The sequence below is a fragment of the Anolis sagrei genome, chromosome 3 (genome assembly GCF_037176765.1).
Source record: "Anolis sagrei isolate rAnoSag1 chromosome 3, rAnoSag1.mat, whole genome shotgun sequence".
Lineage (NCBI taxonomy): Eukaryota > Metazoa > Chordata > Lepidosauria > Squamata > Dactyloidae > Anolis > Anolis sagrei.
This window is the reverse complement of record NC_090023.1, coordinates 180789771-180815364: the sequence shown is the minus strand read 5'-3', so window position 1 is coordinate 180815364 and position 25594 is coordinate 180789771. Positions and strand designations below refer to the sequence as shown.

Genomic DNA, 25594 nt, shown 5'->3' with positions numbered 1-25594 from the left:
TTAAGAGGAGTGGTGGTTCTCATGAAGCTTTTTCTTGATTTGAGTCTACTGGAAGGAGGCTGATAGCTCCTGTACTGCGAGGAGGCTGATAGCCAGCAGTGGATGGCTTTCACAGAGTTCAACCTAATTTTGAAGAGTTAAGATCTTCCGGGAAGGTCCTGCTCTCAGGCCCACCGGCCTCACAGGTGAAGCTGGTGGGGACAGGGCCTTCTTGGTGGTGGCCCCGGAGCTGTGAAACTTTTTCCCCAGTGAGATCAGGTCAGCTCCCTTCCTGCTGACCTTTAGCAGACAACTAAAGACCTGGCTGTGGAACCAAGCGTTTGGCCCATCACAGGAATATTTAAAGTTAAAGTTGAAAGTGCAGTGGCCCATGACTGTTTACAGACAACAGCTATCTCTTTGTGTGATATGTGATTTTATGTGCTGTATTTAATCATGTTTAATGTTTAGCAGGGGAGGGTCAATTTTCATGTTTTATGCTGTATTTTATCAATGGCATCGATTTGTTGCCAACACTGTGAACTGCCCTGAATCCCCTTCGGTGTTGAGAAGGGTGTTATACAAATACCGTAAATAAATAATAATTATAATAATTTCTCTCGCAGTTAGCAGCAACCTCCCATCCGGGGGGGATAAGCAATGCCAACTAGTTTGTAGAGTTTATCAACAGGTGTAGGTTTAAGACATCCTATGATTATTCTGCATGCTTCGTTCAATGCTTTGTGTGGGCAGACTTGTGCCAAACAGGGTAGGCATACTCGGCAGTTGAGTAAGACAAGGCCAGGGCTGATGTTCTTATTAAGTTTTGGTCTACACCCCATCTGCTACCACTTTCCATCCTAGATATCTTGGTGTCACCTTAGATTGAACACTAAGAAATAGGAAACACTTCATGAACACCAAGCATAAAGTAGCTGCACGCAATAACATTGCATTATATGGTCAGTGTAGATGTATATAGTGCAGTGCAATGAGTCTACACTGACCATATAATGCAGTTTCAAACTGCATTATATGCAGTATAGATGGGACTAAGATTGTCGATTCAACATGGAGTGGTGAGGCAGAATCCCTAGCCAGATAGTTTAGCTAAATCAGCCCTTGCATGAATAGTGGATGCGAGACAAGCTTCACATTCTGTTTTTTAAATTAAAAATTTTAAATTAAAATATGTGCCCATTGAAGATTAGCAGGTCAGTTCAAAGTACACAATGCACAAGGCTTCTGAAGAGTTAAAATCCAGTTCAGAAATGTGTGGTACTTTCAGTTTTTCACTCAGATTTATCATTGTCAGTGACCTGCTGCCTTAATGCTGAGGAACTCCTAGGAATAGCAATAAGAAGGAAACATTTGTACTTCAAGAAAATCTGTATCCCTTCTCCTCTTTTAAAAGATCAAGTGCTTCTTCCGTTGCATCTTATTATAAAGAGTGCACATCTAATTATGAGTTTTCCCTGTTTCATTTACAATGGAATGTTTCTTTTATATTCAAATGCAAGTACTAAAACTAACTAACGGTAAGTATGCAATTAATTTCTTTAACAAGGATGTTAATGCAAATTTTAAACTTCACATTCAAAGTGACACTAGCTGAAAAACTTAGATTGATACTTGCTACTTTGTCGAATTAGGGCAATTGTGAAATCCAGAATGCAAAATGATAGATTTTATGAGAACTTATAACCATTTTTTTTTCATTTCTGGGAGCATGGTTTCCTTTGTCTTATTAAATAAGACATAATTACATAACCACTACAATGTGTTTTAACAATATTTTCCTATTGTTGCTTACCAAAACATGTCTTTCTACAACATGCCGTTATAAAGAGAAATTAAAACTATCGTGTTTTACATTATACGCATGTAGTTATTTGCTGTGCATTTACAGAAATGGCCAATACTTGCAAAGTATCCTTAGATGGATGGATCTAATATATATAGTTTTTAGTTTAACACAATCATGATGTAGGATATTTTAAACCCAAGTAAATGCCATTATATGGCTGCTGTTTACGTGGAGGCCGTGACAGACTTTGTATTTCTAGGTGCAAAGATTACTGCAGACGCAGGCTGTAGCCAGGAAATGAGGAGACACTTACTTCTTGGGAGGAGAGCAATGTCCAGTCTCGATAAAATAGTGAAGAGTAGAGACATCACACTGACAACAAAGGTCCACATAGTTAAAGCAATGGTATTCCCCATAGTCACCTACGGATGTGAGAGCTGGACCTTGGGGAAGGCTGAGCGAAGGAATATAGATGCTTTTGAACTATGGTGCTGGAGGAAAGGTCTGAGAGTGTCTTGGACAGCAAGAAGATCCAACCAGTCCATCCTCCAGGAAATAAAGCCCGACTGCTCACTGGAGGGAAGGATATTAGAGGCAAAGATGAAGTACTTTGGCCACATCATGAGAAGAAAGGAAAGCTTAGAGAAGAGTATGATGCTGGGGAAAATGGAAGGAAAAAAGAAGGGCAAGATGGATGGATGGTATCCTTGAAGTGACTGGCTTGACCTTGAAGGAGCTGGGGGTGGTGATGACCGACAGGGCGCTCTGGCGTGGACTGGTCCATAAAGTCACGAAGAGTCGGAAATGACTGAACGAATGAACAACAACAAGTCTCTAAAATACTCAAAATGTTTTTTTTAATTTATCAAAGGCTTACTTGACCTAGTTGGTTCATTCATCATGTACATGTGAGCATTTCTTATCTCTGAAATCAGTGGGACCAGACGTATTTTTGATTTCTTTTTGGAATACCCATATTTGCATATAAAAACCTGGATGTTCCATCGTGCCTTTGATTACGCAGTTCACCATTGAACCATCCTGTCCCTACTTTAAGTTCTGCACTTTATTTCGGCCCTTTCATTGACTTCCTCGACACTTTCACCAACGGTTTTCCTAGCCCCTGTTCAATTAATTTCCACATTTTCCATTGACTCCTTAGGAATTATTTGCACTCATTGAGCTTGAACTCAACTATGACTTTTATCTCAGCCTATTGCTTATGTTGCTGTTTTTAAGATTGTTTTTATGACTGTTGTGTGTTATTATTTTTATTGACTGATTTTAACTGTGTCACTGTTTTAACTGTAATTGTGGGCTTGCTCTTTCTAAGTCGCCCCGAGTCCCCGAGGGGAGATGGTGGTGGGGTATATTGTTGTCGTCGTCATCATCATCATCATCATCATCATCATCATCATCATCATCACATATGTACATAATGCATTATCTTAAAATTGGAATCTAAACACTAAATTTATTTATTATTTTATTTAATTAGTTTATGCCCCACCTTTTCCAAAGTACAGGGCACATTGTCTGAGAGTAATTTTAGACAATATTTTTAAACAACTCTGTGCATGAAACAAAGTTTGTGTGCCATCAGAAAGCAAAGAGGTCATTATTTCAGTCACCCATGGATTTTGGAATATTTTGGGTTTCAGACTTTCAGATAACAATGCTCAACCTGTATTGTTAGCTTGGATAAAATGTTTGCTAAAAACATGTTGCCCTTACTTTTTGTGGTGCAGGAACATATCCCAGTTCATTCCATGCTCTTGCTGCTTCCGTTATCAATTTTACTTTCAAAGAATGAGTGCCCAGGAACACATCTATTCTGCTAAAAGCCCTGCCCAATTTAGCAGGCAGAAGTGATTTGAGTCCAACTAGAATCAGTTAGGCTTTTTTTTGTAAATATCTTCATGTTTGCAACTTTACTTTTAATATTTTTTAATAAATTAAAATGTTGTTGTCCAGAATTAAAAGATCAGAAATTAGACATCATTAGACATCAGTCCCCTCAGGGAGATACGACAGAATATAAATAAAGTCTTATTATTATATTATTAGTAAGTAGCTGCTAAAGTTATTTTAAATTGTAAAAGGTTTACAAAGCATGATAATAATGGCAGAGATAAATAATCAGAATCTTCGGCATCCACACACTGGTACATATTGTCCCTATCAATATGCACAAATATGTCTGGCTAGGTAGAAGCACAGTGTCATTCAGTTTGTGAACACAATTTCCAAATGCCTGCTGTCCTAGTTGTCACAAAAAATTAATATTCATGACATTGTGGCTTAACACAGGAATATTTTTACATACTATTTTTATATTTAAAAAGCCGAACAGCCCTTACTGTAATTTTCTTAGTCTTGAAAACTGATGCTTTATATTGCTTGTAACTTCTTTTTCCCTTAAATATTTGATAATAACTATGGTCAAATTTGATGGTTGTGAATTGATGAAAATAATACTAATATCCTTGTCCAATCTTAAACTACAATGATTCTTGATTAGCTAGTCTGGTAGCTCTCTAGGCATCTTTGTATCATTCTAGCAGGTCTCTGGTCTCCGACAGCTACCAGAAAGGATGGTGTGGATTCTACTTTTTAACCATACAACTTGATGAAATGCACAATTTCTGCATTGACACCGAGAAGGACTGCCCTGGGGGGAAATAATGGATCTCTTTCAGAGTTGACTCATTACAATGGGAACATTAAATATATTTCTTTCCATTTTATATGTATTCAGTCTTTCTTATAATATTGACCCCAAGGTGGATCACACCGTGAATTAAAACAAGGTATATAAAAAAACCAACAAAATTTATGATAGAAAAGTTTGGGTATCAGCCAGCATGTCAACAACTTAAATCTAGAAATAGTTTTCTAAGACCTACAGAGACACTCGCTGGAACACCTCAGCAAGTGAGAGTCCAAAAGTGGCAGGCTCAAACCCAGAACCTCAACCAAAAGTACTCTGTTGCTGAGTACGCATGCCCAGTGTGGAATACATCTCACCACACTCAAACAGTGGATGTGGCTCTTAATGAGACATGCTGCATTATCAAGGGGTGTCTGCGCCCTACACCACTGGAGAAATTACACTGCTTAGCCGGTATTGCACCACCTGACATCCGCCGGGAAGTAGCAGCCAATAGTGAAAGGACCAAGGCAGAGACATCTCCAGCTCATCCCCTGTTTGGGTATCAGCCAGCACGTCAATGACTTAAATCTAGAAATAGTTTTCTAAGTACTACAGAGACACTCGCTGGAACATCTCAGCAAGCGAGAGTCCAAAAGTGGCAGGCTCAAACCCAGAACCTCAACCAATGGCTGATACCAAATGAGAGACTCCCCCCTGGGCACACAGAAAACTGGGAGACTTGGAAGGCGCTGAACAGACTGCGCTCAGGCACCACGAGATGCAGAGCCAACCTCAAGAAATGGGGCTACAAAGTGGAATCCACGACATGCGAGTGTGGAGAGGAGCAAACCACAGACCACCTGTTGCAATGCACCCTGAGCCCTGCTACATGCACCATGGAGGACCTTCTTGCGGCAACACCAGAGGCACTCGAAGTGGCCAGCTACTGGTCAAAGGACATTTAATCAACTACCAAACTCACAAATTTTGTATTTTGTCTGTTTTGTTTGCTTTGTTCTGTTAGAAATGTAATATAATTGACTGGTTGCCCTGACACGACAAATAAATAAATAAGAAAGAAACCATCATATTAGAACAATGTAAAATATTTTGAAAAACATGGCAATTATTTAAAAATCCAGTAGACATATCCCGTTAAAAGTGTTTACTTCATAGACTGATAGTCAACCAAATGCCTGATCAAATAAAAAGGTTGTTATCTGTCAGTGAAAAGAGAGTGGGAAGGAGACAGTCTAGTGTGTTGTAGGAGAGAATGCTACAGACTATAAGCTACTACCGAGAAGGGTCTCTCATGTGCACTTACTAAACATTCCTGTGAAGATAGTGAGGCTGAAAGCAAGTTCTCTGTCCATACAGTTAGATATATATTACCATAACTGAAATTGCATTAATTTGAGGTTTATCACACATATCATAAGTGGGATGGCTTGAATTTCCGTGTTGTCTATGAAAGAACCAAAGAAGAGCTAATAAATCCTCCAAGTCCATACTTCCCAACCTTTGGTCCTCCTGTGGTTTTGGACTTCAACTCCCAAAAATACCAGCCAGTTTACCAGCTATGAGGAATTATGGGAGCTGAAGTTCAAAACACCTTGCAGACTAAATGTTGGGAACCACTACTCTAAATGATGTGATTCTGGTCTGTAGAAGGTATTACATTAATGGATGGCTCCTTTCTGCAATCTGAGAACAGCCATTACTTTTGCTTAAGTCTCTCTTATTTTGATGGAGTTGCAACTGTAAAACCTCTTAATGAAAATACATTCTGTGGTGGAGGAATGTTTGGGGCTTCATTAAACAAAATTCTCACCTTTACTTTCATCACAGAAGCAAACATTCTCGCATCTTCAGACACACCTCCTATGTAGAGCTTTCTTGTGAAAAGAGGAGCATGGTCATTTTCATCTTGTACTTCAATGAACACCTTGGCAGTATTACCTAAACATAAAAAAGAGAAACTTTGAGAACAGCAAATGTTATGGGCAATTGTGAAGAGGGCCATATAAATGGAAGAAAAACAATCTACTGCATTAAAATCTTATTTCTGAAGGTCTACATAAGTTAAATGATGTATAGAATACCAGGTGCTGTAAGCCGTATTTCAGGGGACGGAACTGGAAAAACCATTTCTGAGTTTTCCTTTCCTAAGAAACCTCTATGAAATTCATGGGATGGCCGACACCATACTTGAAAGCATATATACCCACACAGAGTAGTACTACACAAACTGCTGATCTATCAGTTTTTTAACCTTTGGATGCCAGCGTGTCAATCGTCTGGGGAAGACCTGCTCTCAGTCCCGCCTCCCATCACAGGTGCGCTTGGTGGGGACGAGATACAGGACCTTCTCAGTGGTGGCCCCTCTGCTATGGAACACCCTTCCTAGGGATATCAGAGCAGCCCCCTCCCTTCGAACATTTCACAAAAAAGTTAAAACCTGGCTTTTTGAGCAAGCTTTCACAAGTGCAGTGTAACAGGTAATGTAGAACAATGGAACAACTGGATGATGTGACCGGACAATGATTTTAATAAGGAGACTCTGTTGATATATGTTTTTATTGGTACTGTATAGTTTTTCATTTTATTGGTAAATGTTTTTAAATTGTATTGTATTGTATTATTTTGGGGCATCAAATTGTTGATGACTGTAAACCGCTTTGAGTCGCCTTTGGGCTGAGAAAGGTGGTATACAAATATGGTAAACAAATAAATAAATAAATAAATAGTTTTCAGGAGAGCTACAAATGGTGGTTGCTAATAGGCAAATAATAGGCAAATAATAATAGGCAAATAATAATAATAATATTAATAATAATAATAATAATAATAACAACAACAACACTTTATTTGTACCCCGCTACCATCTCCCCAAGGGACTTGGTGCGGCTTACATGAGGCCGAGCCCAAACGCAACAATACAAGCAACAACAAAGAAGCAGTTAAAAAACATAGACAATAAAGTACATAACATTATCAATAAGACAACACACAATTAAAAACAGTGGGAAGGCCAAATGTAGAGTTAAAATTGGAAATAATGCTGGGACATGGACGAAAAGTGATACCGGTGTTTGTGGAAGGGCATATGAGCAGACCTAAAGAAATGTAAAGTGCTTTGGAGGACAAATGTAAAGTGTTTTGGAGGACAAAGTGCTATGGGATCATTATTCCGGGAAGGCACACTGGAGCAGCCATGTCTTCAAGCTCCTCCTGAAGACTGCCAGAGTTGGGGCCTGTCTGATGTCTTTAGGGAGTGAGTTCCAGAGTCGAGGGGCCACCACTGAAAGGGCCCTCTCTCATCCCCACCAATCGTGCCTGCGATGCTGGTGGGATCGAGAGCAGGGCCTCTCCGGATGATCGAAGGGATTGTGTGGGTTCGTATACAGAGATGCGGTCATGCAGGTAGGCGGGTCCCAAACCGTTCAGGGCTTTGTAGGTAAGAACCTGCACCTTGAATTGGGCCCAGTAGATGAATGGCAGCGAGCGGAGCTCCTTGAACAGGAGGGATGACCACTCCCTGTAAGGAGCCCCAGTTAACAACCTGGCAGCCGCCCGTTGGATTATCTGAAATTCCTGGGCCGTTTTCAAGGGCAGCCCCATGTAGAGTGCATTGCAGTAATCCAGTCTAGAGGTGACTAAGGCGTGGACCATTTTGGCCAGATCCGTCTTCCCGAGGTATCGTCGCAGTTGGTGCACGAGTCTTAGTTGTGCAAAGGCCCTCCCGGCCACCACTGACACCTGAGCTTCAAGCGTAAGGAGGACACCCAAACTGCGGACCTGTGACTTCAGGGGGAGTGTAACCCCATCCAGCACAGGTTGCCACCCTATGCCCTGATCTGGTTTACAATCGACCAGGAGGACCTCTGTCTTGTCAGGATTAATCTTCAGCTTGTTCCTCCTCATCCAGACAGCCACAGTGGCCAGACACTCATCCAGCACCCAAGGGGCTTCCTTGGAGTTAGGTGGGAAAGAGTAGTAGAATTGTGTGTCATCTGTTTAGAGATGTCAAATCTATAGAGTCCTGCTGCTTGAAAATTGTAGGATGGCATTTGGGGGATTACTTAATAAAGCTGATCAACCACAAATGGACTCTATGTGGCCTCTCTACCATGTACCCTACTGTCATGGTAGTCAATAGTTGCTACCATTGCAGGCGTGTGTAGTGTCATGTTGTTTTAATGACCCCACAATGGTCCAACTTTCTGCAAGTAATGAGGTAAGCTAGTAACTCCAATTCCTTCTGAGAAAAAAGGAGTTTCATAAGATTGGATCACTAGACATAGAAAAATTATTTCATCTGAACAGGGTGCAGAGAAGAGGAAGGGCTGTAGAGCTGGCTCTCCATCACACAGTAGAACACGTGGAAATCATTCATTTTAAAGAGGGCTGATGTGGAGAATAAATGTGGCAGAATTCACAGAAACTAAAAATGGATAAGTTTTTGACTTTGATAATAAGAAGGTCTTAGTAGACAGATTAGAATATTTGTCTCTTATGTAAAATATTAAGTTAAGAGATTGAACTACACAACCCCAAACACTGACATTTATAAAATGAAATCTCCTCTTGTGTTAACAACTGCAAGCTACTCTCTAAAATGAGCAATCGCATTAATACAATTGACAGCAAACTCATCACAGCCCACATAATAAATATCTTGCATTTGAAAAGATTTTATTTCTGACAACCTTGGATCAGAAATGCACAAAGCCTCAGCTTTCAATGTGAAAAGGCTGCCAAAAATCTTTTAAAAAACAACAACAAAAACCAAAAATGTCACCATCACATCTCTTTCAGACTCCATAATCAGAGAAGTTGACGTACTATTGAAAACAGTGAAAAGTCAGTTTGCTGAAAGAAATCCCATTTGCCAGTGAGAAACGATTTCCTTTCAGAGCGGATTCTTTTTCATGACAGCAAGTTATGGCTGTTTTATCTTGCTATATAGGGAGTATCTTTTTTTCATAACCATCTCCTAGATTATTTTGAGCCTGTTCCTTTCTGAGTAATGTACCAAAAAGGGCTCCATAGCTAACTGAAATGGGAAACATATCACTTTCTATATTGGCAGAGGCATCAACAATATTATGTTTTCCAAAGTCCACCCATTGGGAAAAGTATAACTATATATATATAAAAGCTATGACTTCTGCTTTATTTATAACCCGAGGCCTTGGTAGAATATATAGTTATTCCATTTCTTTGTAGTTACTTAGATTCTGTTTTTGTTAAAGAAATGGTGTAGGTATGTTCTTTCATGGGAGAAGGCACAGCTTAAATATATTCTTTCTCAATCTCCCATTTCTAAAAACATTAACAATTGAAGGAGCAACCACTTTTTAATCTGTCAACACAGTGTAAACACATGTTGATCATTTTAGAACAAAGATGGAGAGTGTCTCCCAGCCTGGAAGAGGAATTTACTTTCAAGATGTGCTCAGAAGTTGTATTGCATGCATGGGCAAGTCCAAATTCAAAAGGTGACAGCTGGGGGATGTAGGGAGGCGTATATGGTGGAGGGCAAGCAAACTGATCAAAGGTCTGGAAGCCATGCCCGACGAGGGTAGCTTAGAGAGCTGGGTATTTTTAGCCTGGAGAAGAGAAGGTTAAAAGGAGACTTGGTAGCCATATATAAATATTTGAAAGGCTGTTATATTGAAGTTGGAACAAGTTCAATTTCTGTTGCTCCAAATACTAGGCCACAAAGTAATGGATACAAATCACAGGGGAAGAGATTCCACCTAAACTTTAGGAGAACTTTCTGACAGTAAGAGCTATATAATATACTACCAAAGAGTCTCTTTCTTTGGAGGTGTTTATTCAGAGGCTAGATGACCATCTGTCAAGAGTATTTTGACTTTGTAGTGTACCCTACATGCAAGGTGCTGGAAAGGATGACCCTTGAGACTTCTTCCAACTTCATTATTCTATAATTCTCTGAAAAACACCATCATATTTCAGCTGAAAGCTCTCATGACCAGTCAATAAGTCTTGGGGGAACCACTTCAAACCTTCAGAATGGGGTGCACAAAAGCTCAGAAGAGCTGCACAAAAGCTCAGAAATAACAAATATGCTACCATGGGGCAAGAATATCAGATAAATGGGCTAGCACACTAGGATAGTCTCATTTAGCGCCTGGGCATGGCAGTCTTTGTTCAAAAATCCTTTTTTTTTTTTGTCAAGCTTTAGATCAGTATCCAAATGGCATTCAACTTTATTGCTCTTTTTTATTACAAGACACCTTGTCTTAAACATGTCTTAAATCCATGCCTCTTATCAGTAATGTGCTGTACATGTACATGGAGTTGCATTTGAAGAGTGTTGGAAACTACTACAACCAACAAGGAGACAAATGCAGAGACACCAGCCATTCTACAAAAACAAGTCTGTTTCTACCAAAAAGCCACTACATTCCTTAACTTCTATTTCTGAATCAAAATTCCTGTGTTGTCTTTTACTCCTTCTCCATGGATATGGATAAACTGTATTTTGAATTTCCTCTGAATTCCCTTTATTTCATAATGCAATTGACTAAATAGACAAGGTGGTGACAATTCAACACACATATATATTGAAAAAACACTTGGCTCTAATGTGTTTCAAGTTTCATGCCATCTATTATTAAATGATATCAACGTGAATGTATACATTTCAGCATGTCTGTGTTTGTTGTTGTTCATTCGTTCAGTCGTCTCCGACTCTTCGTGACCTCATGGACCAGCCTACGCCAGAGCTCCCTGTCGGCCGTTACCACCCCCAGCTCCTTCAAGGTCAGTCCAGTCACTTCAAGGATGCCATCCATCCATCTTGCCCTTGGTCGGCCCCTCTTCCTTTTGCCTTCCACTTTCCCCAGCATCATTGTCTTCTCTAGGCTTTCCTGTCTCCTCATGATGTGGCCAAAGTACTTCAACTTTGTCTCTAGTATCTTTCCCTCCAGTGAGCAGTCGGGCTTTATTTCCTGGAGGATGGACTGGTTGGATCTTCTCGCAGTCCAAGGCACTCTCAGCACTTTCCTCCAGCACCACAGCTCAAAAGCATCGATCTTCCTTCGCTCAGCCTTCCCTAAGGTCCAGCTCTCACATCCGTAGGTGACTACAGGGAATACCATGGCTTTGACTAGGCGGATCTTGGTTGCCAGTCTGATGTCTCTACTCTTCACTATTTTATCGAGACTGGACATTGCTCTCCTCCCAAGAAGTAAGCGTCTTCTGATTTCCTGGCCACAGTCTGCATCTGCAGTAATCTTTGCACCTAGAAATACAAAGTCTGTCACGGCCTCCACGGTTTCTCCCTCTATTTTCCAGTTGTCAATCATTCTTGTTGCCATAATCTTGGTTTTTTTGATGTTTAGCTGCAACCCGGCTTTTGCGCTTTCTTCTTTCACCTTGATTAAAAGGCTCCTCAGCTCCTCCTCGCTTTCGGCCATCAGAGTGGTGTCATCTGCATATCTGAGGTTGTTAATGTTTCTTCCAGCAATTTTCACCCCAGCTTTGCATTCATCCAGCCCCGCACATCGCATGCAGCAATGTAGGGAATAACAAACACAAAGATGCTGATCTTTAGGGTTGGTGCATGCGAAGAGACAGCTATGTAGAGCTGTCACCTGCTTTGTCAGGAGAAGTACTTCTAAACATTTTTTAAAATGTCAAATAACCTCCTTTATAACAGTTAATCTGTTTTTCTTGTCTTTTATTTTTTGACATTAAGCTCTTAAAACCTTTAGTCCAAACAGTTATTTATATACAGAGATTAATCTACCTTCCAGCATAAACGTCATTGACATTTAATTTCATTAACACCTTAATTTCAGCTTCATATTTCATTTTTATAGGTAGTATATATTTCATTGGCTTTAGCAGACCGAGAACACAGCACCTGTGAGTCTTGTAAACACTTTTTGTCTAATCAGATTTCAGCCAATAAAGAACTAGCTGTTATAGAACTGCTGTAGAAAAATCCATCACTGGACCCCACTCAATTTGTCAACTGTCGGCCAGTTTCCAATCTCACCTATTTGGGCAAAGTCCTGGAATGTGTGGTGGCCTCGCTACTCCAGGGATTCTTGGAAGACATGGATTATCTAGATCTGGCATAGTCTGGCTTTAGGCCGGGACATGGCACTGAGACAGCCTTGGTTGCCTTAGTGGATGATTTACGCCGGGAGGTAGACAGGGGACGTGCGTCTCTGTTGGTTCTGTTGGACTTCTCACTGGCCTTCAATACCGTCGGCCACAGTATCCTTCTGGAACGCCTTGCAGGAATGGGTCTTGGAGGTACTACTTTGCATTGGCTCCAGTCCTTTCTGGAAGGTCGCTCCCAGAAGATGTTGTTAGGGGACACCTGCTCGGCCCCATGACCATTGTATTGTGAGGTCACGCAGGGTTCAGTATTGTCCCCTATGTTGTTTAAGATCTACATGAAGCCATTGGGGGAGATCATCCGGAGTTTCGGGGTGTGGTGTCATCTGTACGTAGATGATGTCCAGCTCTATCACTCCTTCCCACCTGCTACTAAGGAGGCTGTTGAAGTCCTGAACTGGTGCTTGGCTGCTGTAACAGACTGGATGAGAGCGAACAAATTGAAACTTAATCCAGACAAGACAGAGGTCCTCCTGGTCAGTCGCAAGGCCAAATAAGGCATAGGGTTACAACCTGTGCTTGATGGGGTTACACTACCCCTGAAGGCGCAGGTTCACAGCTTGGGAGTGATCCTGGACTTATCGCTGAGCCTGGAACCCCAGGTTTCAGCGGTGGCCAGGGGACTTTTTGCACAGTTAAAACCTGTGCCAGCTGCGCCCGTACCTTGGGAAGTCTGCCTTGTCCATGGTGGTCCATGCTCTGGTTACATCCCAAATAGACTACTGCAACACACTCTATGTGGGGTTCCCTCTGAAGACTGTTCAGAAGCTCCAACTAGTCCAACACTCAGCAGCCAGGCTGTTCACGGGAGCAGAGTACAGGGAGTGCACAACCCCTCTGTTACACCATCTCCACTGGCTACCAATTAGCTCCTGAGCACAATTCAAAGTGCTGGCTTTAACCTACAAAACCCTACGTGGCCCGGGCCCGGTTTACCTGTCTGAATCTTCCCCTATAAACCATCAAGGATGATAAGATCTTCTGGATAGGCCCTGCTCTCGGTCCCACCATTTTCGCAGGTGCGTTTGGTGGGGACAAGAGACAGGGCCTTCTATGTGGTGGCCTCCGATGGAACTCTCTGTCTGGCAAGATTAGGTCTGCCCCCTCTCTCCTGTTATTCAGGAAGCAGCTAAAATCCTGGCTTTTTAACAGCATCACTAAACTACAAACCCCAGAAGTTTGCAGAAGACAGGAACTGGATTTTAAGTGGATTTTTTCTGTAGTGTGATGAAGTGATAAGTGTCTTTTCTTAGCCAAATTATACTGTCCTTAGCTGAGAGTGGGGGAAGAAATACATGTCTCTTTTAGGACCTTCCCAGTATTTCCTAGACACTCAGAAAACATTATTAGATATTCAATAATATAACTTTAAAAATAAGTGCAAGACAATTCTGCCACCAACCTTTTAACCCCCCCCCCCAAATAAGTATTAACTCTCTCCTATCCAACCAGCAAACCATGCAATATAGAGATGATTAGATGTCCTCATGTAACATTTACCATGCTGTGTGGCATTAGAAAGATATTCACAGCTCATTGGAAAAATTGGACCGGAGTAAAACAGAATTCCCTGCCCAAACAGAAAAGCAGATGTTTACTTCCAAAACGGGTTTGGAAGCAGACAGTTATCTCTATTACTCAAGCTATTTTAATCAAACTGTGGGTGAGCAGTAAAATTGGACAGGCATCATTAGTCATCATTTATTTAAATCTCTCTTTCATGATCTCCAAGGATGACTTTTCACACTGGCTGGTTAAATAAGCTTGTCTATCATTCAGCTCAGTTTTACTGTAAAAGCCTCACAAAGCCCACTAAGAGTACAATAATTTAATAACGGTTTTACTCATGGATACCATCTGATACATGCACAGTGCATTAATGATTCACTTTTAAATCAAGTAATAAATTGTTTAATGTAATAATACAGACACGTGATATATATATATATATATATATATATATATATATATATATATAAGTATACACACACACACATGCTCTGTGCATCGTGAGTACGTTAAAAACAACAACAACAAAAAACTATGGGGCCAAATGACCCCAAATTTGGTTGGGGTCTCTGGTTACATCCCGTTTAGACTACTGCAACACTCTCTACGTGGGGTTGCCTTTGAAGACGGCCCGGAAGCTCCAACTGGTCCAACGGGCGGCAGCCATGATACTAACAGGAGCGGGACGCAGGGAGCATACCACCCCCCCTGCTGTACCAGCTCCACTGGCTGCCGATCTGCTACCGGGCTCAATTCAAGGTGCTGGCATTGGCCTATAAAGCCCTAAACGGTTCCGGCCCAAGTTACCTAACCGACTGCCTCTCGGCCTATGAGCCCACGAGGACTTTGAGATCTTCTGGGGAGGCCCTGCTCTCGATTCCGCCTGCGTTGCAGGCACGGCTGGCGGGAACGAGGGATAGGGCCTTCTCGGTGGTGGCTCCTCGGCTGTGGAACACCCTTCCCGTGGACATCAGGCTAGCTCCCTCCCTGTTGATATTCCACAGGAAATTAAAGACCTGGCTGTTTAAGAAGGCATTTGATCAAGAAGTGCAATGATTGGTAAACTGAACATAGGATTGGAACAATGGAAATGATACCGGATTGTGGATTTGACGATGAGACGACACGGAATGGCTATTGTAGAAATGTTAATGCTGATGTTTTTGATGAGGATGTTTTTGTGATAATGATTTTACACTATGTCTTGTATTTTGCACTTGTTTTCTATGTTGTACACCGCAATGAGTCGCCCCTGGGCTGAGAATTGCGGTATATAAGCAAAGTAAATAAATAAATAAATAAATAAATAAATAAAATTTGGCAACAAAACTCCTCACAATCCAAGGTGTGACCAATCACTGAAAACCCCCCACAAAACAACAAAAACAGCTTTAAATTTCAAAAAAGAAAGAAGACAACACAGCTCCCCTGCCCTCCTCCCTCATGCCCATGAGGACACAGCCAGTGAGGCCACCTTACTTCCCCTTCCCCTTTGCCTTCACAGTCCTTTGAAGGTGATGTGGGAGAAGCCCAGAAACAACACAACACTCCAATATTATTTCTATTTCATATCTGTGCTTGCACGCAAATGGTTACCTAAAAGCATGTTTCTATTAGTGCCAGATGATGCAAGCTTGCTACCAAGTCCTCCTGTTGCTTTCTGGAGTCACATACATAGCTCTCATACATATAATAACTACTGTAACTGTTCTTGAAAGACTGTAAATCCTCACATATAATTTTCTAGATCTATTTCAATCTGGCTTGAGGCCTGGTATGTGACAGTTACAGTTTTAATTGTCTTGGTAGATGACCGGTGCAGGGAACTAGACTGAGGCACTGTCCTGTCGGTTCTGCTGGACTTCTCAGCACCCTTCAATATTATTGACAATAATATAATCCTGGATCATCTCTCTGGGAAGGGGCTCAAGGCCACTGTTTTTCAATAACTATTTCTTGAAGGGGCAGACTAAGACCCCATCTATATTGCCATAAAATGCAATTTGAAACTACATTATATGTCCAGTGTAGATTTATATAATGCAGTTTAATGGCATTGAATACATTATATGAGTCTACACTACTATAAAATGCTGCTTCAAACTGCATTAAATGACAATATAGATGGGGCCTTTGAAGGTGACACCCTGGCCATTTTTGTGGTGTACCTCAGGGCTAAGTTCTGTCCTCCATGCTGTTTAATGCCAAGATGAAACTCTTGGGAAAGGTCGCAGTGTTATATCATTTATTGTATGATCTAGCTGTAGTAATCTTTCACAGGACCTCATCATATTGATGGGGCCCCCATCTCTTTTGTTCAGTTTTTTCAACAATCACCAGTGCATCAGAAGGCGCACGTTGCACCTTGTGGCAATCCGCACCCCCCCCCCCCTTCCCCTGTCCCTTCCGCTATCAAACAGGAGAAAGCATGGCAAGGCATGTTGCCACCTTGCTATCTTGCTGTTTTCCCCATCAGACAGGGGAAAGGCCAAAAACCATGGGTAGCTCTATTGGAGCTATGAAAAAGACACATCCCTCATCGTGGCTGGCGAGGAAGCTCTTTGCAACTCTTCCTCTCCACTTCAGTCATCAATGGGGTGGGACCACAGCCTGTGTCATGTGGTGGGGTTCATCTGGATCTGTCCTCGAAGAGGAACCCCAGGACAGTAAGGGGCCAAAAAACTCTCATGTGATGTGGTGGGTTATCTCCATATAAGTGCATTGCTATCATACAATCAGAAAGTTACTGAACTACTGGGGTCCCATTGTAGGAGTACAATGAAATTCAAAAAAACAAAACTCCAAACATGTTACTCATATCCTGGAAAACCAAAAGTACCACAGAAGTTGATGTTGGCCCCAGGGACTCTGAGCTATGCAATCCCCCGACGTCCAATGACAGTGCAGGATCTAAGCATTTTTTTAAATTGTGCATGTGTCCCATCCCAGATCTGGGAACCAAGAGTCTCCAGTTCCTCCAACTTATTCAGAATTTAAATATTGTACATTCTTTTAGTATCATTTTATCAATTTAAAAGTTTGTACAAGATTTGTAGATATGGAGCAGACCTGTAGATATAGAGCAGGTTAAAGTGTTAAACATAAATAATTTTTGAAGCCGGCAAAACTTCATCTTACCTATTTTTCTAATGGTACTAGCCATATTACTTGTGTCAGATGTAAATGAGTGTATACGTATGTGTGTATTTTTAGCTTAATCCTACACAATCCTAAAATTAGGTGTTCTATCACCTCAATTATTACTTGAGGTGATAAAACAAGAGGTAAGTTTTCCCTGGGAGTTAAATAACTTACTAGTAACAGTTAATACTACAGAAAGAGAAGATAGTGACCAGGATAACATTTACCTAAGATGAAGTTTCCACTAGGCATCATCTGTCAACTGGCAACAACACTATATTTGAGAACTTACTCTTTATCCATCTATTTGCATCCATGACCATTTTAAAGTGACACTAGAACAGCTTAGAGGCTCTTCTTCTGAGTAACTGCCAAGGACTACTAAAGCTGGGTGTCACATACAACAGAAGTGATAAGACAAGATAAGATAATGAACTGTGACAACTACTGTCAGCAGTTGTACAATAAGCAGCCATCAAGCATTATACCTGAGGGTTCAGGAGAACTGAATTGGAAAATAAATGGCTATCTTCATTCTCATATGTCACAACATGAAGATATAGGAAAACATGCAGCAAATATGTGATAACACTATGATCTACTGTAGTCAACAATAGCACGAAAGATAGGGTACAGTCTCCTGGTGCGAATGGCATTACAACAGGGCAAGTGATAATTGAACAACTAAAATAAGTTGCTAGATTCAGGCAACTTCTAAATAACGGGTTGTATCACTGTTTCAGATGTGCTAAAGCTTAGTACTGAAAAACAGCACTTACTTTTACCAAAAAAAAAAAATTGTGTTGGATGAGATTGTAGCCACAGATGGATCTTCTGAAATTTAGGGAACTAATTAGTTCAGTGACTTGACTATGAGAAGGATGCAATCGGAATATATTGTATTTACTCAAATCTAATTCGCACAATTTTTGGCTAAATGACCTTAACAAACTTAGGTTGTGCATGAGATTCATGTCATATAATAATAGTGCAGAGCCAAAAGCCAAAGGAAAAGCTGGTTCGGGAGCTATAACTGGAGGTCCTATTTGAGGGGCATCATTTTCTCATTTAATAGAGATTTATAGTTTGGTGAGGCATCAGCATACTTTGACACAGAAGGCTCAAGGCCTTGTCAAACTACTACCCCCATGATTCCATAGCATTGAACTAAGGCAGGTTTTTTTTCGTGTCAGGAGAGACTTGAGAAACTGCAAGTTGTTTCTGGTGTGAGAGAATTGTCCGTCTGCAAGGACGTTGCCCAGAGGATGACCAGATGTTTTGGTGTTTTACCATCCTTGTGGAAGGCTTCTCTCATGTCCCCACACAGGGAGCTGGAGCTGACAGAGGGAGCTCATCCCTGCTCTCCCGGATTCAAACCTCTGACCTGTCGGTCTTCAGTCCTGCTGGCACAAGGGTTTAACCCACTGCGCCACCGGGGGCTCCATAAATTGAATGTGGCCACTGATGCTTTCTTTTATTCCCGACTCCCCATCCTCCAACATACCTATATGTATATTTTTAAAACTGTGTGATTTTGTATCATGTTTGCCCTAAAATTGTGCAGAACCCCAACACATGAAAGCATACACAAATCTCCCCATCCCAACAAGCATCCCATAATAATGCACTCCTCAAATCCTTTCTTTTTCTTCTGCAATCACTCTCAAAACAGCCTAGATATCTTCATATCTCAATTTTGAGAGTGGATGCAGAAGAAGAGTGATTTGGGCATGCCATGATGTGTATATGACTCACATGGAGCCGAAGTTGCCCAGACCTGTCCTAAATCATGTACCTTCAAAAAGGCATTATAGCTCTGACAGGTGACTATCTTATCTATGATAGTAAGTTGAAGAATGGTGAAACTATATTAAAGTCTGCAATGCAATGAGATAATAAATCTAACATGCCAATTGCATCACTAGGACAAATCTTTCCTTGAAAGTGATTATGTGGATATATGGCAGTGATGTTTTGCTTTCTCTCTCTTTCCGTTTTCCCCAACCCATGTATATATTTTGCTTCATATTCTTTTCATTAACTGATTTTTATTTTGAGAGAGGTAAGGAGATTATGGTCACCTTCAGCTGCAATAGTATATAATTTTTCACATTTATATCTCTAGGTGAATTAGAGGTATGAAACTATATTTTCTGATCTTGCCTGGAAATGGGTTACATGAAGGTATATCCATCACATACAAGAAAGAACCAGATATATCTATGTGATAAGAATATAAGATGAATTATCTTCTCTGACAGTTCCTATGAGAGACATCAAGATGAAAAGCAGTTCTCGCCATAATACAGATATGCAAAACGGACTTGTCAGATAGGAGGGGGAGGGGAGAAAGTTTGGAAGATGTTGAATTGTACAGGTGTGATCGCTACATAATCTGTGAAATGTATAGATGATACTCCATAGTTGTTAACACTATTGGATTTATTTGGGCCATGGAAAAGAAAAAATATATACCTTATATACTTGAGTATAAGCCAAGTTTTTCAGCCTCTTTTTTAGGCTGAAAAAGTCTCCCTCAGCTTATATTCAAGTCAAGGTTATTTATTACTTTACTCTATTATTATTATTATTATTATTATTATTATTATTAATTTTATTATTTTACTCTATTATTATTTTTATTACATGTATTGTTTTACTCTCTTTATTATTATTGGAGGACATGTAAGCATATTTACTAGGGCTGGGCGGTTTCGTTTCGTTAATTCGTAATTCGTTAAAAATTCATTATTTTTTTTGTTAACGAAGCGATAACGAACCATTCTGGAGCAACTTAAAAACGAAACGAATTTTTCAATTCGTTTCGTAAATGCTTCGTATTTCGTTATGTATTCATTTCGTTATTGGTTTGAGGTCGTTTCGTTATTATTTCCGCATGTCTGGGGCAAGTTTTATAGTTGTTTTTTGTTTGATTAGTGAAAAAAAATTATAATATCACACCAACAGTCAACAACAGAGGGAGAGGGAAGCTTCAGAAGTTCCCCCTGTCCCATTTTGAGGTTTTTTAGCGTATTGCGCGGTCGCGTCCGCCATTAACGAATCGATTCGTTATTGTTTCGTTATTGTTTTGTAATTTTTTTACCATTTACAAAATTTCGTAAATATCGAACTTTTTTTTAAAAAAATTCGGAATTCTTTTAAATATCGAAACGCAAAAAACCCCAAAAAACGAATCGATTTTAGAAACAAATTTTGCCGTTGTTACCGAGGCCTAATATTTACATTGAAGAAGGTCAGAATAATGGTTTAAACAGAGTTGGACAGTCTTATCTTAAATTACAATTTTATGTAAATATTCAAAAACATTTAGCCTACTGATGCCTCAAATAATGCAATTTTATTGTTATCTATTTTTATTTCGAAATTTACCAGTAGCTGCTGCATTTCCCACTCTTACCTTATACTCAAGTCAATACATTTGATGACATCGTCTGTGTGCATTCAGAAGAAGACCTACAAGCCACTCTAAATACTTTTGCAGAAGCATACGAGAAGCTTGGCCTGTCATTGAACATCGAGAAAACCAAAGTCTTCTTCCAGCAGTCACCAGCCAATCCCTCTCCAATGCCAAAGATACAGCTTAATGGTGTAACATTAGAAAATGTTGACCATTTCCGCTACCATGGTAGCCACCTCTCCACCAAAGTTGACATCAACTCTGAAATACAACACCGCCTGAACTCTGTGAATGCAGCATTTTTCTGAATGAAGCAGAGAGTGTTTGAGGACTGGGACATCCGTAGGGATACCAAGGTGCTTGTTTATAAAGCTATTGTCCTCCCAACCCTACTATATGCCTGTGAGACATGGACTGTCTACAGACGTCACATGCAACTCCTGGAATGATTCCATCAATGCTGCCTCCAGAAAATCTTGCAAATCTCTTGGGAAGACAAGCGGACAAATGTCAGCGTGCTGGAAGAAGCAAAGACCACCAGCATTGAAGCGATGGTCCTCCACCATCAACTCCGCTGGACCGGCCACGATGTCAGGATGCCTGACTATCGTCTGTCAAAGCAGTTGCTCTACTCTGAACCCAAGAATGGAAAACGGAATGTTGGTGGTCAGGAAATGAAATTTAAAGATGGGCTCAAAGCCAACCTTAAAAACTCTGGCATAGACACTGAGAACTGGGAAGCCCTGGCCCTTGACCACTCCAACATTGCTGGTCAAAGTTAGCTCTGACCAGCAGTGCTGCAGAATTTGAAGAGGCACGAATGGAGGGTGAAAGAGAGAAACATGCCAAGAGGAAGGCGCATCAAGCCAACCCCGACCGGGACCGCCTTCTACCTGGAAACCAATGTAGATCAAGAATAGGGCTCCATAGTCACCTATGGACCCACCCTGGAAGATTATCCTACTCGGACAACGAGGGATCGCCTAAGTAAGTAAGTAAAGTAAGTACATTTTCCCATGTTTTTTGTGGTAAAATTAGGTGCTTCGGCTTTTATTTGGGTCAGCTTATACTCAAGTATATACGGTATATAAAATGAAAGTAGCAAATATCCCTGCACTCAGTGTGTTAAATGGAATTCTCTTTGAAAATCAATATGCATTGTATTTTAACAGGCCTCTGTGATTAAACAAGCTCTAAAAACAATGTTGAATGTATCTTAATTGCTTCTTTAAGTGCACGTCAAGGTTTGTTCCTTGCTCAGCACTGGAGATATTGAACTATTATGTCAGGGAAATAAATGATTCATGAAACACAATAAGATGCTTCTTTCAATGGAGAGCTACTTTTATTTTACCCTGGAAGAATGGAATTAATATAAAATAATTCCACATTTGCATCTAAAGCCATCTAAGCTGGGATGCAAAATGTAAATTCTGCTTATTATTTACTAAAAGGAAAGACTGGGGATCAATTTTCACAGTCACAAAACAACTGACATGAGCCAAGTTCATTTGTACATAAATGAAGAAAAGACAATAAGTACAATTACTTCTTTCTTTCCAAGCAATTTCTCACTCCACAATGACTACCATATATTTGGAAACTATGATGTTTCCCTCTCTCCACTGTCTGACTAGCAAGCAAGTTAAAATATACACCCTCCCTACATCTTCCAGAGTACTTTTTGATAATGGAGCATTCAATTCTATTTTGTCTCCAGACTTAAGTACTATGAGATTTTCAGCAACCATGGGTTGTCATGCCCCGTATTATTAAATGGTGATGATATGAACAGAGAAGCCGCCAGTTAATAATATGGAGCATGATTCATATTGCCGCCAGTTAATAATATGGAGCATGATTATTCACGTTTTTTTCATATCCATGGCAGATTCCAGAATTGAATACCATGGACTCACTATATGCCCATTCATTACCTACTAAATGGTTGTTAAGTGGACTCTGACATGGCAACCTTATCATAGGTGTTTTTTTATTACGAGATTTATTCAAAAGAGTTTTGCCAGTTGTTTTCTTTTGAGAATGAGAAGGTATGTCTTGGCTAAGATATATCACGCAGCAGATTTCCATGACTGAATGGACATTTGAATCTTGGTCTCCCACAGCCCTACTTCAGCACTCAAACCACTATACTATGCTGGCTGTCAAGATAAATAATGTACTGTAAATATTACTGATTCAATAGATCTACTCTATTTAAGATTAGTAATTGGATGTAATCTCTGAACTGCAGAGAAATTCATTGCCCGACTTACCGGGCAGGGCCTGTTGCAGTGGTGGGCGCCCTCCTGCTGGCCATGTTGGGAGCAGGGGGCTTCTCTTTCCCAGAAGCCCCCTGTGCAGAGGGAAGTTCCCCACCACCCAGTCAGCTGGCCAATCAGCGGTCGGCCGCGTCCTTTGCCCAGCAGCCTTAAATAGGCTGCGTAGGGCCTGGCAGGCACCAGGCCTGCTTTGGGTTGTCCTCCCACCCACCCTGCATGTTTTATGTTTTTGTTTAGTGTTGCAGTTGTTGGGCATTATCTGTTCATCACAACTTTGGTTGGCATGTGGCATGGGCCCTGGATCTGGTTTCTGCCCCTTCCCTACTGGCCGGGGAGGGAACATCCAGTGGTTCCCAGGGGTGCTGTGTTTTGTTGCCCGGTATTGTTCTGGTGGGCCCCCTGATGAACTCATCAGGTATCAGTCAGCAGCTGGCTGATAGATCTTGATCCAGAATCCATGCCTAGCAGCCAACCCGTTGTTCCTGTAATCAATAAAATAAGTTGTGGCCAATTTTTACTCCATCTATGTGTCCGTGTCATCTCTGGTTCTGCTGGCGGGAGGAGTGTCGCACTTCCACACACAATTGAAAATTCTTGAAGAGCTCTCAATTCTGCGATCCATCTTAGGCAACGTTTATCCCCATCTACCATCACTAGCAGAAGACACAATATATAAGTCTGGGAACGTACAGAGAAAAGAAAGCAGGGAAACTGGTTAGCAAAGAGAAGGAGGGGATAGAAGCTCCTACAGGATGTGTCTTTAGAAAATTATTGTTTAACTACCTGTACCCATCACTCATTGCTGTGGCCAACCTTCCCTCCTGTTTTCTTTCCTCCTTTCTTTCTCTCCTTCCTTCCTTCCCCCTTCCCTTCCTTCCTTCCTTCCCTTTTCTTTCTTTCTTTCTTTCTTTCTTTCTTTCTCTCCTTCCTTTCTTCTCTTCTTCTTCCCTTCCATCCCCCCATCTTTTCTTTCCCTTCCTCTTTTTCCCCTTTCTTCCTTCTCTACCTTTTCTTGGACTGCAACTCCCAGCAGTCTTCCTGATCAGTCTACCCACCTACCAACCTATCTCTGTCTAATCTATCTATCTATCTGGAGGATTGCTGGGAGTTGCAGTCCAGGAATAGGAAATTGGAAATATGCAGGGATTGGGATGCTCTCAAATAAATCCTAGGAGAAGAAAGCTTGCAGCTTGGAAGCAGTGCATTTGGATCATCCTCCTCTTCTAAAGCGCCTGGTTTAGGGGATGCTGGGAGCTGTAGTCCGGAAGAGAGTGTGGATATGCCATTGTGTTCTGTTTGCCAGGGGACATTTTGTGCATGTGCTTTGGCATCTTTTTGGGTTTTTTTTTACTTTTTAAGTACCTTCCGCTGTGTTTTTCAGTGTTTTTATGATGGTCACTCGTTGGCCTGATAGATGTATTGTGTCCAAATTTCATGTCAATTCATCCAGTGTTTTTTGAGTTATGTTAATCCCACAAACCAACTTTACATTTTTATTTATATAGATTTGTTCTTAAATCAGGAAGATTTAGTCTATTATCATAGGGATAGTCAATTCCCCCCTGTGCAATATGGATGTTTATGGTTTATATGCTTTTATTACAAAAAAACCCCCATATATTCATAATACAGGCAGTCTCCAAGTTACAAACAAGATAGGCTGTGCAGGTTTGCTCATAAGTTGCATTTGTTTGTAAGTCGGAACAGGTACATTTTTTAAGTGCAAATCCGGCTATACACACACACATGCTTTGGATAACACAGGGAACGGTTAACACCCATGTGGTGCTTTGCTGCCTCTTCCTGTGTTATGTTCTAGAAAATGGGAAATATGAATCTGGCCTTTCACTTTTTGAAACATGCACTCACACAGAACCGCTCTGTGGCATAGTAACATCCTAAGCTTTTTATCCACTGTGGTATTTCAGGGATGCTGAATGAATTAATAAGGAATGTCAATCTATGTTTCTTTACTGTCAGAGCTGGCAGCACTATGAGGTGAGTGATTTTTTTTGTGTGTGAATGCTAATGTTAATAAGAAATGCATGCACTCACATCATTCTTAGGGATCATTTCTGGCACAACGCCTATGGAAATGAGAAGCATTACAAGGATATGCCCTGAAGCCAAAACATAAAATGAAATCAATAACATTCAAGTTGTCTTCATCACAAAATTTACTTTAATTGCCCTGCAATTCATTATTATTTAGCAGGCTGATTAGCCAAGTGTTTTGATGTTCTCATAAGATGTGTTGCTGTGACTCCTAATGTTTTGGTTCATAGTTATTATGATTTAGAGACAAATAAGAAGACTGGATTAATTCAAACAATTGCTCATGATACACGCTGTGCCTCATTATTTCTTTGAGCTCCCATCTATATCCTTATCCATCTGGTAGCTTGCTTTATTACGGAAACTTTCCTAGCTGGGTAATTTTTTTCATATTTTTAGCAAGCTTCCTTGTACTGAGTCAGACCAGAAATTGCACTTGTTCCATAGTTTCTATGCTGACACCTCTCTACATCTTTAGACTGAGGCCATCCTACTTAATAATTATAAATACGATTTATGATCTCAAATATCCTCTAGAACATTGAGGTCGGTCACTGAAGCCGAATTGTGGAAAATTCAGGCACACACTG

The 25594-nt window shown here is 40.7% G+C and overlaps 1 protein-coding gene across 6 annotated transcripts in view; it reads right to left on the bottom strand.

Annotated features, from left to right (window-relative positions):
• PCDH15 (protocadherin related 15) overlaps positions 1-25594 on the bottom strand; it is a 1134710-nt gene that overhangs the window by 97892 nt on the left and 1011224 nt on the right. For all 6 annotated transcript variants that reach the window (XM_067465706.1, XM_067465711.1, XM_067465710.1 and 3 more), the window contains one exon: positions 6271-6398. In XM_067465706.1, coding sequence (XP_067321807.1) covers positions 6271-6398 — 128 coding nt within the window. The remainder of the gene's footprint in view (positions 1-6270; positions 6399-25594) is intronic.